We start from the raw sequence: 15169 nt of genomic DNA, 5'->3' as shown, positions 1-15169 counted from the left end.
TATGTTCTGACATAAATATAACACAGTATATATATATATATATATATATATATATATATATATATATATATATATATATATATATATATATATATATATATAGATAGATATATATATAATACAAGTGAAATAGCATAGTTATGAGAAGGGCAGCAGCAGGTGTTGCAACATTCGGGCTTTGATATTACTCCTTATTTTGGGCTTGGAGACGACATCTGGCCCACATGGAATGTCAAGTCCAAAGAGCCTTAATGTTGCAGGAATGAATTGAGTTGACAAAATCGAAACGTGGACTTGAGAACCACATGGAATGTCAAAGTCCAAAGAGCCTATTGCAGCTCGCCTTAGCTCAGTTTGTCACATCATTGCCAAATGGAAGAAGAAACGTCATCTCCAAATGACTCGATTATTAGAATCTCGATACTACAAAGCGAGGAACAGGTTTCTGGGGCTGCAAACCCAAACCATTCGCAGACTCGATATGTTACAGGTGGTCACCAAACTTCTCAGTGAGCCGTCTCTTTCTCAACATTTATTTTCTCCATGCGTGTCTATAATCTATGTATCAGAGTCATCTTCTTCCCTTCTGCGATGTGGTCGATGACCGCCGCTTTCTGCACATGCAATAAGCCACCAAGAACAGGAAGGGAGATCAGGTACGCGAGTGACAGTCTAACTAACCATTTGTAATTGCTTCGTCGTCGTGGAGAGTAGCTTAAGACCATCAAGCCTGAACTCAGTGAATTGAGGTCAGACATTTCTTTTGCTGCATGAACAGCAACCGGCAATCCACAGAACACGCGTTGACTTTGATCTCTCTCCCACTTTGTATTCGGAAGATGACACGCACAATTTCGATCTTTCAACGATGTGACCGACAGTGGATGATGACTAATAATAATAATGATAATGGACAGTGATCTCTGTCCCGAAGTCACCGCTGACTCGCCATCCTGTCGTGCTGCAAGGACTTGGAGGTTTCGGGGATGATAGATACTGCTGTTGCGGAGATCGAAAGCAAACTAGTGGATGAAGGAGAGGAGAAGGACGAGGATGAGACCACGATTCTGACCTCGGTGTCACATCAACATGAATGGGCCGCTGTTTGCGTGTGAAACCATGAATCGAACGTTATTGCCTTTGGAAAAACAATGCGAGGGACCTCTCCCTCGCCTCGGTTGACTTGGGGGAAGACTTTGGATGGGACAAATGCCATTGAATAGGCTGCATGAGTTGGGAACAGACGCTTTCGTTTGCTATCATCTTCTTTACTGTGATGAACTGATGGTAAGAACTCAAGAAATGAGGGAGGCCGGTTTCTAAATGCCATGAAATCCACATTTTTCTTATTTTATTTGCATCATATGAATTGTAATTGGGAGATGTTAACAGATTAATCCAGAAAAGAAGTCAAAATTCACCCATAAATATGTAAATGAATTATGTAGCTGTCGTTTGCCAGATGGTAAATTTTTTTAACCATATCTAATGCGCAATCTAAATTTTTTTCTATATACCCAAAATACTCTTCCATTTCGAACTTTTTTATCTCACAACTGTTGGTCATTATCCGTGACGACGAGGGTATATAGGTAAACATACATGTAGTGCTGCAGTTGGCATCGGAGGTAAAGCTGTATAAGGCCGACGCGAAGGCAGAGGATCCATCTCGGTATCCACCCGTTTGCTTGGGTCTTCGGCGGTGGTCGCACGGCAAATGGTGGCGAGGATGATGAGGTGGCGGCCGTGGTCCCTGCTGCAGTCCAAGAGGTACGAGATGCGGCTGGTGGTGCGAAGAATCGAGGGCCTGCCGGAGACGGGGTCGGGGTTGGGGGCCAGAGCTGCTGCCGTGGCTGAGGTGAGGTGGAAGGGTTCGAAGACGCCGCTCAGCTCGCTGCGGCGTGGCGGGGTGCGGCGGAACCGGACGAGGGAGCAGGAGGTCCGGGAAGGGGGCGTCGTAGAGTGGGACGAGGAGTTCCTCACCGCCTGCACCCTCTCCGCTCACAAGGAGAACGGTGCCTTCCTACCCTGGGAGATCGCCTTCGCCGTTTTCATGGTAAGTCCTAATTTTCTCTTATGTTCTTGCTTCTGATTGTTCCCAACAAGTTGCTATGCTTTTGTTACAGATTGTCCAAGTACGATTTGGTGTTTCCTTTTATCTTTTTGTTAGGGTTTTGATTGGGATCAAAACAACTCCTTTCGTAAGTTCTCAAATGTCTCAATGCATACATAAGATTGTTATTGAGCTACATAGACATGCTTTATCAATTTTGTTGGTGTTTTGTTAATTTCATATCCATTAATTGTCATGTCAAAACTGCAATCTGTTTCTTTTTCTGGGTTGAAATGGCTGATTTTGAGCGACCTTTCAAGAAAATTCCTCAATAGTTTACACAGTCTGAGTAGTTCGTGAATCAAGAATTCCTTGTCATTGTTGTTGAGTTGAATAAACCTCCTCTGGGTGCCTAATTTTTACCTTTAACACGTTAACTGAAGTCTTAAATCCGTAATCAGTTGACTAGACCTTTAACACAATGCCCTTCCTTTGAATTTTTTGACTGTAACTCTACAAATTCTCCATGGAAGGTTTAGTTTCCAAAGATTCTGAACTTTATGTCAGTTTCCATTCTTATTTTGAAGCTGTTTACAGTATTCTTCCTTCTGGTCATGTAATTTCTATGTTTACATGTGTATGCTCTGAGGAAGGTTTAGTTTCCCCTTGAGCTGAACACAACTATCTGATCACGTATTTTCTATTTTATCTTCTCATTAGGGTCTAAGTGAAGGTCCTAAGATCAAGGCCTGTATGATTGGCATGGCTTCTGTGAACCTGGCAGAATTTGCTCCCACTGCAGAACAAAAAGAGATGGAGATCGATGTTCCTTTGTTGCCAATGGGCATCCCTAATGAATCCCAGCCAACATTATATGTACGTTACTCTCTGTTGATTTTGCTGTGATGTTTTGTGTGCAAAAAAATTATTGTAAAACAACAAATCAACTGCCCAAATAAAGCCACTCGTTAATTAAAACAATCTAATCAAAGTGATTGCAAAGATTCATTGTTATTTTGCTTAGTGTTCAACTGTGGTTAATCAACACATGGATTTGTGTCTTTTGCAACAAAAGTGGCAATATTATATTCTAAATTGGAATCTGCCACTTCTACCTTCTATCATCATTGACATTCATATTTACTGACATGATGGTAGCTTCCTGTCACAGATAGCACTTAACTTACTGGAGTTGGGGACCATACAAGAACAGACAGAGGCAGTGCAGAGTTCTATAGTTCCTGTCCCCTCGTCACCTCCCCTTGGTGATGCATTCCCTTGTGAGAAGGATGAGCCACATACTCTTAAATCTGGATTGAGAAAAGTAAATATACTTAAAGCTTTAGCTTTAAGTCGAAAGGCAAAAAAAGCATACCAAGAGGATTACGGCAATGAAGAGAAATGCTCTCCTAGAAATGATGATGCTGAACATGCATACCCCTGTAACACAGACTCCCTCGATGATGTTGAAAATGTAGAAGAAAACAAGGATGATTTTAGTGAAAGAAAATCTTTTAGTTATGGAACCTTGGCATCTGCAAACTACATCGAAGGATCATTTTACTCTGATATGATGACAAATACAGATTATGATGATTTGGTTTACTACAGTCACCAAAAATCAGATGTCAGTTATTCAGATGTTGAGGATGCGCCATCAATATCTATACCTGAGCACCCTGTTTACTTTGTTTCAAAGAGAAGTATCATTCCGTGGAAAAAGACCAGGCTCAACTTCAGATCTCCAAAGGCTAAAGGGGAGCCTCTGCTAAAGAAATCATATGGAGAAGAGGGTGGGGATGACATAGATTTTGATCGTCGTCAGCTTTGCTCTGTTGGAGGATTAACTTGTGCTGTGGTATGTTATCATTTTTCAATTTTATCTTTTTCGTGGTAACTCTCATACCTCATGTGATATTTAATATTATCTATATTTACCATGAAAGATGTATATGAGCTCACATTAGGTACATATACTTGTAGTGATTAAACGATTGTGTCAAAGTGCTCTTAAGGCATTTAATAAACATTCAAAGATGATGCAATTTTTGTGTTTTTTTCAAATTTTATCTTATTGTGTTTGTTCTTTTTGTGTTGCTTATGTTTTTCTCTTTGATTTATAAGATTAAAGATTTTATGTTTATACACAAAGGATAAAATTATTTTTAATGTGTCATGGGTGGCTATACATGCGTAATCTGCTTTGTCTACGAGGATCATTTACAACGTCACAGGTTGTTTGAAAGTACTTTTAATGTTATTGCAGAATTGGTATGACAATTCGGTGGCAAACTATCCAGCAGTATCCAACTTTGGTGACGATAATTTTGTGGTAGGAAGCTGGGAGCTGAAGGAGGTAATAAGCCGTGATGGTCGCTTGAAGCTCTGCACCCAAGCATTCCTTGCATCAATTGATCAGAGGAGTGAACAAGCATCTGGTGAGAGTGCTTGCACTGTGCTTGTTGCTGTTATTGCTGATTGGTTTCAGGCTAATCCCCATATGATGCCCATCAAATCTCAATTTGACAATCTCATACGAGAAGGTTCTCTAGATTGGAGGACACTTTGTAAGAACCAGACATACAGGGAGCATTTTCCTGACAAACACTTTGACCTCGAGACTGTTCTGGAGGCAAAAATTCGACCGCTTTCTATTGTCCCTGCAAAATCCTTTGTGGGGTTCTTCCATCCTGAAGGAACTGATGATAGTGACAGCTTCAACTTCCTGCATGGGGCAATGTCCTTTGACAACATCTGGGATGAAATCAACCGAACTAAACCAGAGTATTTTTCTGATTGTGGTCCTCACATTTACATCGTTAGCTGGAATGATCACTTCTTCATCCTCAAGGTCGAGCATGATGCTTACTACATTATTGACACGCTTGGGGAGAGACTTCATGAAGGGTGCAACCAGGCTTACATTTTAAAGTTCGATGACACCACAACAATTCACAAACATAAGAATGAAAGCAGACCTGCCTGTGGCAATGTGCCAGATGCTGAAACTCAAGTCCAACATAATGATGGTATAAAGCAGGGGGAATTTTCTGGGGAGCAGGACATCGGGGATGCTAATATGGAGGATGAACTCATATGCCGAGGGCAGGAATCCTGCAAGGAGTACATCAAGAGCTTTCTCGCTGCCATCCCGGTCAGGGAGCTCCAAGTTGATCTAAGAAAAGGACTGACAACTTCAACACTAATTCACCACCGTCTTCAGATAGAATTTCATTACACGGAGCTTTCCAAAGAGGTAATGGCAAAGCTTTTCCAACCAGCATCAGAACTACACTTGGCAGTATCGGATTCTGAGTTCTTATGTCCAGTGGAGTCGGTTATCGAGGCTTCATGGACAAGAGAGGCAACTGCTGATCTCTCATTGCCAGTAGAATCAGCTGCTGAGTCTTCATGGCCAGTGGAATCAGCAGTGGCATTTTTCCTAACCACGTCTGTAAATTTGGAGGTGGAGGTTGTTTAGGCCTCATCCTTGCTGTTTCAATCGACAATTTGTCTTTGCACTCGACTTAACCCAAGATCTGAATGATGGTGAGCTACGAAAAAGGATTCATGTAGTCGGCCTTAAATACTAAGGTTAGGATAACTTGTTAATGTTGTAGTTAGAGATTTTTGTTCAAATGTGTTAATATTATGATGAGTAGAGACCAAGGGAGAGAAGCAAGGAGTTTTTTGCTTCACATGGAGCCACCTTTTTAGTGTTTCCAATTGTATGTAATGCTCTTAAACTTATGGGCTTGTGTTTTTGTGCATGTATATGAGAAAGCTTATTTCATACTAGGGGTGCAACCATATATTTTGAACTTTCTGAAGTATTATTATTATTATGTATTATGAGCAGTGGTGTGCTATGCTAATGATTAATATGTGTTATGACATCACCATAACTTTTGAAATGGATGGTTTGATATATTTTGATCATAAGTTTGATAGACAGGTTTCTCACTTATTATTGTAATTGATTGAGATTTTTTACAATTTTTGGACAAAATTTTCAACATATTTTAAATGGGAGAAAATGGCCATTGAAAAAAGACTTCTGTGGGATATTTATGTAAAATTATCTCAGCGTTGATATCACTGTGTCCGGAAACGTACCAACATCTTTGAGATCTCTATGATGGACGGCTGTGCTTTGGCCACGTTACCCATGCTAAATTCGCGACGCTTTACCATCCCCGATGCTCCTTCGGCCCCTCGACGAATGCAGGGTTTTGCTGTCCGCTCACCGGAGGTGAAACGTGCGGCTTTTGAACCCTTCCTTTGTCCTAGGCTTTTGAGCGCTCTTCCTCTTCTTTCTGTCTCTTCCCCCTCCTTTCCCTCCCCTTTTGTTTGAGCCAGCCTAGGGAGAGGAGCGACGACGATGGTGACCACAAGAGGCATGGCGTCTCTCGCGGTGGAGCGAGGGACTCCGGTGACGCAGGATCCTCGGAGGGAGAAGAAGAGGGAGCGGGGGTGCACTCCATCCTCTCCCCTTCCGCTACCGATCTCATCTGGCGCCTCCACCCGAGAGACTCCGACGACGCAGGAGCCGCCGAGTGAGACGAGGAGGGAGCGGGGACGCAGTCCATCCTCCCCCCCTCCGCCACCGATCTCATCTGGCACCTCAACGCGAGAGACTCCGACGACGCTGGAGCCGCGGAGTGAGAAGAGGAGGGAGCGGGGGAGCAGTCCATCGTCTCCCCCTCCGCCACCGATCTCGTCTGGCGCCTCCACCCCGGACGCCTACGAGAAGGTCCGGGACGAGAGGATTCGGGAGAACATGGAGAGGCTGCAGAAGCTCGGCATTCTTGACCTTTCCCTCCGGCTCAAGTCCCACCTCCAACACGCCTCATCCTCCGCTCCTTCCTACCATCACCGGAGGAAGAGGGACACCACCACCGGCACCACGAGCGGCCAGAAGCCGCCGATGCAACCACCGAGGCGCTCTTCTAGGTGCGTCTTGTTTCTTTTCCTTTTCTAGACTTGGTTTCATCCCGTGGGATCGCGTTTCCGTGGCATTCGTTCGCCGTTTGGGGCTTCTCAAGGGTTTTAGCCTTTTCTCAATTTGGTATTCTTGTGTTCCGTTCATGGACTAATAAGCAGACCTTCGGTGAGGGATTCATGGTGTTCTTCTGTAGCTTTGATCGCCAATTTGCTGGTAGAGTTAATTGTGATTCCGATCATTTGACTCCGGCTTGCTGCCCGTCTCTTTCTGGGGTTTGATTTCTCTCGTTTTCGCGGCAGCATCAAATTTCTAGGGTTTTGAGGCTGCCAGGTTTATTCATGTTTTCAAAGAAAGATAAGGCTTTAATTAGGAGTCAAGGGCATTCACAATTCAATATTAATGTTTTTTTTCTTTGTTTCATTTTTGTCATATATGCTGCACTATTCTTTTTTGCCTCCCTTTTAATTGATATATTTCATCGAAGCAGATATTCTTAACTCTTTTTTCTAATAATTAATATTTATTCCTTGGGTATTGATGAAGTCCCTTGTTCATTTATTGTTCATCTTAGGTTGCAACATATAACCCCAGTTAGCTATGCAGAAATTCCTATAAAGAAAGATGTGGGCTCTGAGATGAATGGCTCAATTTCGATTGAGGAAGGTGCAAAGGAAGAGATTTATACGGATGAGCATGAGAAGCTACTAGGTAAATGTGAGGCAACTTGGACTCTGTTTGTGGATGGGTATGGTAATGATGGAAGGCGAATATATGATCAGATAAGAGGAAAGACATGTCACCAGTGCAGGTAACCAATGATTTCTGCAACTTCCGTTTTTTCTGATTATGTTGCTGCATGCAGAATTTGTGGTAATGCATACACTTTCTGGTGATCTATCAGGTCTCTTTTTTCTTTAGCTTTTCTGGTCTTCATTTTTTTATCAGATGGATTTTGTATATGTTGGGGAAATTTCTAGCTCTTACTTTCGTATGGATATGTATTCTTCCTCACTTTCTATATCCTTTGCCATAGCTGTCAGCCTAGATGATCCATCTGAGGAAGTCTGCATGATCTCAGACAGCATTTGATTTATACAGTTATATAATGAAGCCACTCTTTAATAACTTTGCACTTCAATAAACCTCTCCAATCATATTTAGCCCTTATGCTCATTTAGATGATTTTCAAAGTAAAATTGGTGATTGAAGTATTAGCATTAGAGAGGAGTTAGGCGTGCATTGTGCATGATTTTATTGGTTACACAATATCCTTTATTTTCCACAAAAGACTAATATGTCAGTGCCATATAGTCAGCAGTGTTGTGTGGTTGATAAGTTGCTTCAATACTTCTGAACTACTAGTCAACTCATTTCAGCTTTTTGTTTAAGCATATGAAGGTTGTTTGGTTTTAAATATACACCACATTTTTCAGGCAAAAAACTCTTGGTCACCGAACACACTGCAGCAAGTGTAAGATTGTCCAGGGCCAATTTTGTGGAGATTGTTTGTTCATGAGGTATATTTCTTTATCTACCTTTGGCTTTTGCGTACACATGAAAGGAAGAGTTATATAATTTGAGCATATTTTTCTTCATCTTCCAATTTCATTCGTTTGTGTTGGAGGATATTTAGTAATAAAGTTTTTAGAAAATAAAATTTGGTTATTTTTGTTATCCATTTCTTTGACATCAAAAGTGATCCATTCCTGAGGATTCAACTCGGGCGAAGTAGAACATATACCAATACAATTTTCAAATTCATAGCCCAGAAACCAATCTGATTGCTGCCCGTGTCATTGATCTGAGCCCCAACAGAGCTGGGGTCAAGTTGGTAGCATTTTACAAGCAACATGCTCACAGCTCCCTTTCATCCCTTCTATGCAACACCAATGAGATGACTGTCATTTGGTGGCAACAGAAAAAGGTTTGCAATAACCTAAACTATTTAGTTCTTGTGTACCAGAAATGGTGATGTTTGAGGTAGTATGTACTTGAAGTTGCTCTGGGTCACCACCCCAAACTTGCCACCATCAAGTATTTCCTTTCCATGGTGCAACTACCTCTTCAGTCTTCAAGGTCAAGGGTTTGGATCATCATCTTTTCTTTGGGTGATCAACAAGACCTGGAAGAAGTGATCAACAAGAGAGATTATTTGGGTGGGAGGGAGGGATGCTTCATAATGAAGTTTTCTATTGCTCTTTCTGAGTATTGCAGTATTATGCTTATTAACATACATAACTGCATGTTTTAGGTGGTGATGGTTGCACTTTTTTTTTGTGGTTTTTGTACTTGTATAACAACTAAGGACACAAACAGGTTTTGCATTGCTCGAGAAAAGTAATTTTCTTCTCAAGGAAAGTTTTTATAACTGGCAATCTTGTAGCATCTTGAGATTCACCAGATGTTTTGCACCAGATTGGTTGCAAGTTACTAAGACTATGAAATTCTAACTTAAAAGCTGCTAGTTGTGTATGAGGTTCAACGAGATGAGGTATAACAGTCATTTCTAATCATATAGCCACCAAAATCAGAAATTCGTTGATTTTGGCAGTACTGGCTCTTTCACTTTCTTTGTTTTCATGATAATTCTTATGATAGCAAACATATCGCTTTTTCTTTTTCTAATAACGAGTAAATGTAAATACCATGCAGCATTTTTTTTGTCCATTTGTACAATGAAATAGTGACTGATTGAATCCCCAAAAAGATTTTTCCAAGACAATGTTGCTTGTTTTCCAAGAAATAATAAAGTTGGTTGTATAGAAAACTCATGCTGAGAGGCCTAAAACTTACCTTAAACTTTGGCATATTTAATATTTCAGCAGTTGCGTGCAATCTATGGAAAAATAAATCCACTTTCCATAATTTAAGCTCGCTTAACTCGTTTCGGTCTTGGTAGTTTCTAATTAGTTATTGGTATACTAATCATTCTGTAGGTATGGTGAGAATGTTTTGGAAGCCATGAAGAATCCCAATTGGATCTGTCCAGTTTGTCGGGGCATCTGCAATTGCAGTTTCTGTCGAATCAAGAAAGGATGGGGCCCCACTGGCCCCCTGTACAGAAAAGTAAATACTTGTTCTGTTTCAATCTTTTCCATTAATAGTATCAAATAGCTTCTAGATAATAGAAGCTATTATTTATTTTATCTGTCTTATTTTGAGCATTCAAATATGCAGCTGTTTGTTGATCTGACTTGGGGTTTGATGCATGGTAACACTCATCTGTTTCTATCCAGATTGCCAGTATGGGATACAAGTCTGTGGCGCACTATCTTATTCAGTCACGACGGCAGCAGACAAGTTCTGGGGATCTGAATTCTTCTGAATCAGTCTCTGCAGAAGATTCATCCAACATAAATGCAGACTTTTATGGAGAAAACAGCAAGATGCCAAGTAACATAAATCTTGGAAGCAATATTAAGAAGAAAAATGAATCTTTCCCTGAGAAGGAAAATGAATCTCTCTCCGATAAGGAAAACGAGTCTCTCCCTGAAAATGGGGTACGAAGTTCAGATGACTATAGTGCGGAAGATACTGCAGTAAAGAGTCCCACAAAGCTTAGAAGCAAGATCAAGAAGAAAAATGAATCCTGTGATGATATTAAACCAATCCATGATAGTGTTGCTAGCAGATTAAGGAAGAGGCACAAGACATGAATACCTTGGCCTCTTTCAGATTTTGCCGAGGCCATTGCAGAACTATACTTTTGCTCAAGCTGTCAACCGGTACATGCGCCAAAAAATGTCGGAAAGAATGATGCTTGGTTATAGAAGTCGATAATTCAGCTTTTTACAGCCACAATTTCAGAATTCGAAAGATTTTGCTTGACCTTTCAAAATATATATGGGCCAGTTTATGTTGGAACCTGATGATGTTTGGTTTCCGAAATTGACCGACTGCAAGTTTTGTGGAACGTATTGTTCAAGTGACTGAACGAAACCTATCTTTTGTTCTCAGTGATGACAGTCTTGGCTAGATTGTGGCCCCTTTTGGTATATTTCAGTTTTGAACTCCGACATGTCTTGAAACACTGGTGCATTCATATTTGGCAGTGTGGGGAAATCTGTAGTTTCAGATCAAATTGTAGGAGGATGTCGCATTAAACTATATGGCCAGTCCATTGGACAATACGTTGAAATTTCGATCTCATAACTAAGTGAGATCATTTCCCGTCGAAGAGAATCCAAATTTAATAAAATAGACATTAATTTTAAGTTTGGTCTAACATATATACTGCTGCAACCGGTGCATAAGGCCCATGCCAATATGATGAGATTTATATGTAATTTATTATATTTATTTATTTACTATGTGATAAGATCATTTAGTCCCATATTGATTGAGGAGTATGGGAATTAAAGGTTCTTAAGTCCGTCGGATCTTTCTTACCCTCAAAGGTGCATTTTGAAGTTTACAAGCTTCGAAAGGGCAAAATCATGTGGGTTCGATTCCCATTGCCCAAAACGTATGTAATGATATAATCAAAAAATTTAATATAAAATTGAGTAAAATTATAAATATTTAATTGTTATCGATGTCGGAAGTTTCGACGGTCTCTTTGGTTGATATGTCGAATATGAGATCGTCGTTGTTTTCGTTAGTTTCATTTCATCACCTTTGTCCAATCATCTCGTCTATGCATGCTTAAGTTTCAACTAATTTGGGATCACTCTAATTTCATCCATGATCTGTCCAATCTGTCCTTAAGTGCTCACTCTAGTTTCATTCATGATATGCTCTTAAGCACTAAAGGTTTGCTATGTATCGCACCCCTCAATCTAGAATAAGAAATTCTATACCTCTAATGATGCCAACAAACTTAATATAAATTGTTAGATACATTGAAATTCGAGCCCTAAGGATCCTCTTAATTGTTTTTTTGGTCTTTATACTAATAGTGTTTTGCACCCTAAAGATTTTACTACCCCACTAGTGTGATCCGTATATAAAGAAAATTTTAAGGAATCATATTCTCTACTATAATTAGTGCTATACTTATCATAAAAGTTAATGTCTAATTTTTTAATATTTTAATTTTTTTCACCAATATTAATATATACTCTTAAACTTTCATAAGTCATCTAATCTAATATAAGGATAAAAAATGCATCCAACTAAACAAACTGATAATTTTTTAAAGAAATAATTTATCCATTTTGATTTCATAGTCGTCATATTTACATCATTATCATTTTGATATTCTTCCGATGCACAAACAATATTAATATAAATAACTAAAAAATATATAGTAGGATCATAAACAATAAACAAAAATATGTATAATATTATTATTAAAAATTTTAAATTATTTCACATATATTTCAATGCAGTGGATACAAAGTAACTTGCCTAACATTAGTTACAATGAAAGTGTATAATAATTCTTTATATTCAAAAGATTCATTAAGCAATTCGTATGTATAATCCATCGGATAGGAATATCCCTAAAAAAAATTTTTAGGATTTTGGAATTTAATTTATAAAATCTGGTCCATTCTTTCGTTATTTTTGAATACGAATAATCTCATAAGAATGAAATAGCTTGCTTAATAGGAGAAATTTTTTTTTTAAAAGATCTAAGTCTTGTAAATTCAAAACATGACAAGCACGAAAATGATACTACCAAAAGTATATTGACAAACTTCTTATAATTTCGAAATAGAAACAGTATTTATCATTGTAGTATCAAAACCTAAAGAAAAAAAAATTAAAAATTATTTTTAAAAAAAAGGTTATTGTTGTTATTCAATAAGTATTATCTCATTAATCGAAAACTCTAAAAGTAATAATTTATTTTTGCATGGTTCAATTATTATTTATCCAATGATAAGTGACTCTGTAAGAAGAGTGCATTTGCTAGTTATTACTCCAAATGTCAGCACATATAAAAATATGATCATAAAAAGTTTGAAAAACATTTTGTAAACTTTTTTTTTTATAAAGAGTATGTAAAATATGATAAAAAAAATATTGTGCAACTAGATTTAAAGCCTCTTGACAACAATCAATAAATCTAACTTTTTTTTGTTATAAAGGAGAAGTAATAGATAAGAAATTCGAGCCTAATACATTATCATATACTTGTCAAAGTCTTTATTAGCTACTATAATTAATATATGTTCAATATAATCCAACTTCTTCATCGAAACTAAATCATAAATATTTAATAAAAATTAATCTAGTTAATGCTTCATAATTTTTTTAACAAAAAAAAATAAAAAATGGGAGAAGTAGGGTATCCAAAAATTTATGTTTGACTCTTCTCCATACTAGTTTGTGTTGGATATTTCTTCTTAATATGCTTTAAAAATATTTCATATCCTCCTTTCTCTTTGAATTTAAAATTTTGACCACAGCAATTATATATGACGTAGAAAGATCCATCGACATTATGAACCTTGTTAAAGTACAGCTTGAAGGAATTGAGTTTGGTCATCATATTGATTTCCTCCAAATCGACATCAACGTTGATTTGTTAGCGTTTTTGAGTTACTACATATTTTTGAAAGCTTCTTGGGTGCTGTAGTGGCTTTCACTTTTTAGTGGATCACGAAGAGAGATTAATAGTATTCAAACTTCAATAAGTGTTTAATCAATAGCGTGGGAAAGAACAAGATATTTGAGAGATATTTATAGGGCTTTTAGAACTTTTTATTCCTAAAATATCCCAAAACCAGCTATAATTTGGTTGTTAAAGAGCAAACCTCTCTTCTCTTAATTTTTATATTTTTAAATTATAAAATGATCAAAATACCCCTAAATAAAGTTATTTATATGATTGTTGGACGAGATAAACTAGTCATTTACCTCTTTCTGAATCGTTATGTCACGGATTTAACTGATTTTGTTAAACCTTTGTGTTCATTCGCATAAGATCAACCTCTTTAAAATCTCTAATGGTCTCTTAAGGATGTGAAGATAAGCCAAAGGAAATATTTAACTCGAGATCTTATAAATAATCATTTTAGTAAATACTTGATAGGTAATTCTTAACCTTTGTATCCATCCACACAAGGTCAACCTCCTCAAAAACCTTTTTATGGTCCCTTAAGGACTTACCAAAGTGAAGACCAAGTCAAAGAAAATATTTAACTCGAGATTTTATAAAATAGTCATTTTAACAAATACTTGATAAGCAATGTAAATTATAAACATAGGCTTCGCAAGCTATGAACGATCACGTCTAAGGTGATATGTTATAGTCAAAAGTCTCCCAAGTGTCAATGTGATACTACTATAGAACAAGAAATTAAACTATATTATACACTATCCTAAAGGCCCACCCAACCATGTGTTGTTACTCATGTAGCTCTTAAGTGCTGCGTTAGTTGATGCTTTCCACCACCTTACAAAATTAGAAAATCTCTAAAATTACTGTTTGGATAATATGTATTTGGATAGTATTACCTCTGCACGATAACTATACACAACTTATATTCATATCCCTAAAACGATCACAAAAGTCAATCAAAATGGAGCCGTCAAACTTATTATAAGTTCTCTAATTGTTGTTGTGTAAAGCATAAATAAAACTAGAAGATCCTAACGTATACAAGCATTACATCGAGCATCTTATTTATAATTTTATTCGTAACAATTAAGCCTGAACATTTGAGGCTAACATTCGATCAACAACCTATTTGATTATGTTTTTTTTATAACAAATGTTAAATCAATGGTTCGAATCGCTAGTTTCAAAATCCACCATTTTAGTTTTCCCTCATAAGTTCTGATTCAATTTAAAACTGACAAATCATTTGATCAATTAGATTATAAGTCGAATAATCATGGCCATGACTAAATCGAGAAATGGTGTCAATTAATGTCTAATAAAATGGGGAAAAAACAAACCTTAGGAACTTCATTATGATTTCACATGGCGACAATTTTGATGGAGCAAAGATCTCATCTAAACAACTCGCATGATTGGCACTTAGACCTAAAAGGAATATATTATAGGTGGAATCATACATGTGGACTTTCTATCACGTTAGAACTTCCATCATTACTGGTATATGCTCACTTGAGAGAATAGATAGTGTGACTCATACAAACATACAAATCTTAAAATTATCTCAACTCATCTGGATCGACTCGATCACTCTCACAACAATCACATGCAATGTGGGTGAGACTTATTCGATAAGAGAAGGAACAGATTCGCGGGGAAG

At 37.8% G+C, this 15169-nt stretch overlaps 2 protein-coding genes across 2 annotated transcripts; both read left to right on the top strand.

The window, feature by feature from the left end:
- Positions 1–1664: 1664 nt before the first annotated feature.
- Positions 1665–5846, top strand: LOC135644934 (uncharacterized). Its single transcript, XM_065162918.1, has 4 exons — positions 1665–2056; positions 2774–2929; positions 3225–3911; positions 4320–5846. Exons 1-4 carry the CDS (start codon positions 1718–1720, stop codon positions 5532–5534), a joined length of 2397 nt encoding a protein of 798 aa, XP_065018990.1. The 5' UTR covers positions 1665–1717; the 3' UTR covers positions 5535–5846.
- A 429-nt stretch (positions 5847–6275) lies between these two features.
- On the top strand, positions 6276–10954 carry LOC135645308 (uncharacterized). The gene is made up of 5 exons (XM_065163577.1): positions 6276–7006; positions 7570–7806; positions 8432–8515; positions 9935–10064; positions 10235–10954. Exons 1-5 carry the CDS (start codon positions 6435–6437, stop codon positions 10652–10654), a joined length of 1443 nt encoding a protein of 480 aa, XP_065019649.1. The 5' UTR covers positions 6276–6434; the 3' UTR covers positions 10655–10954.
- The last annotated feature ends 4215 nt before the right edge of the window (positions 10955–15169 follow it).

The sequence above is a fragment of the Musa acuminata genome, chromosome BXJ3-8 (assembly GCF_036884655.1).
Source record: "Musa acuminata AAA Group cultivar baxijiao chromosome BXJ3-8, Cavendish_Baxijiao_AAA, whole genome shotgun sequence".
Taxonomy (NCBI): domain Eukaryota; kingdom Viridiplantae; phylum Streptophyta; class Magnoliopsida; order Zingiberales; family Musaceae; genus Musa; species Musa acuminata.
The sequence above is the reverse complement of the archived record's forward strand: the minus strand, read 5'-3'. Positions and strand labels throughout refer to the sequence as shown.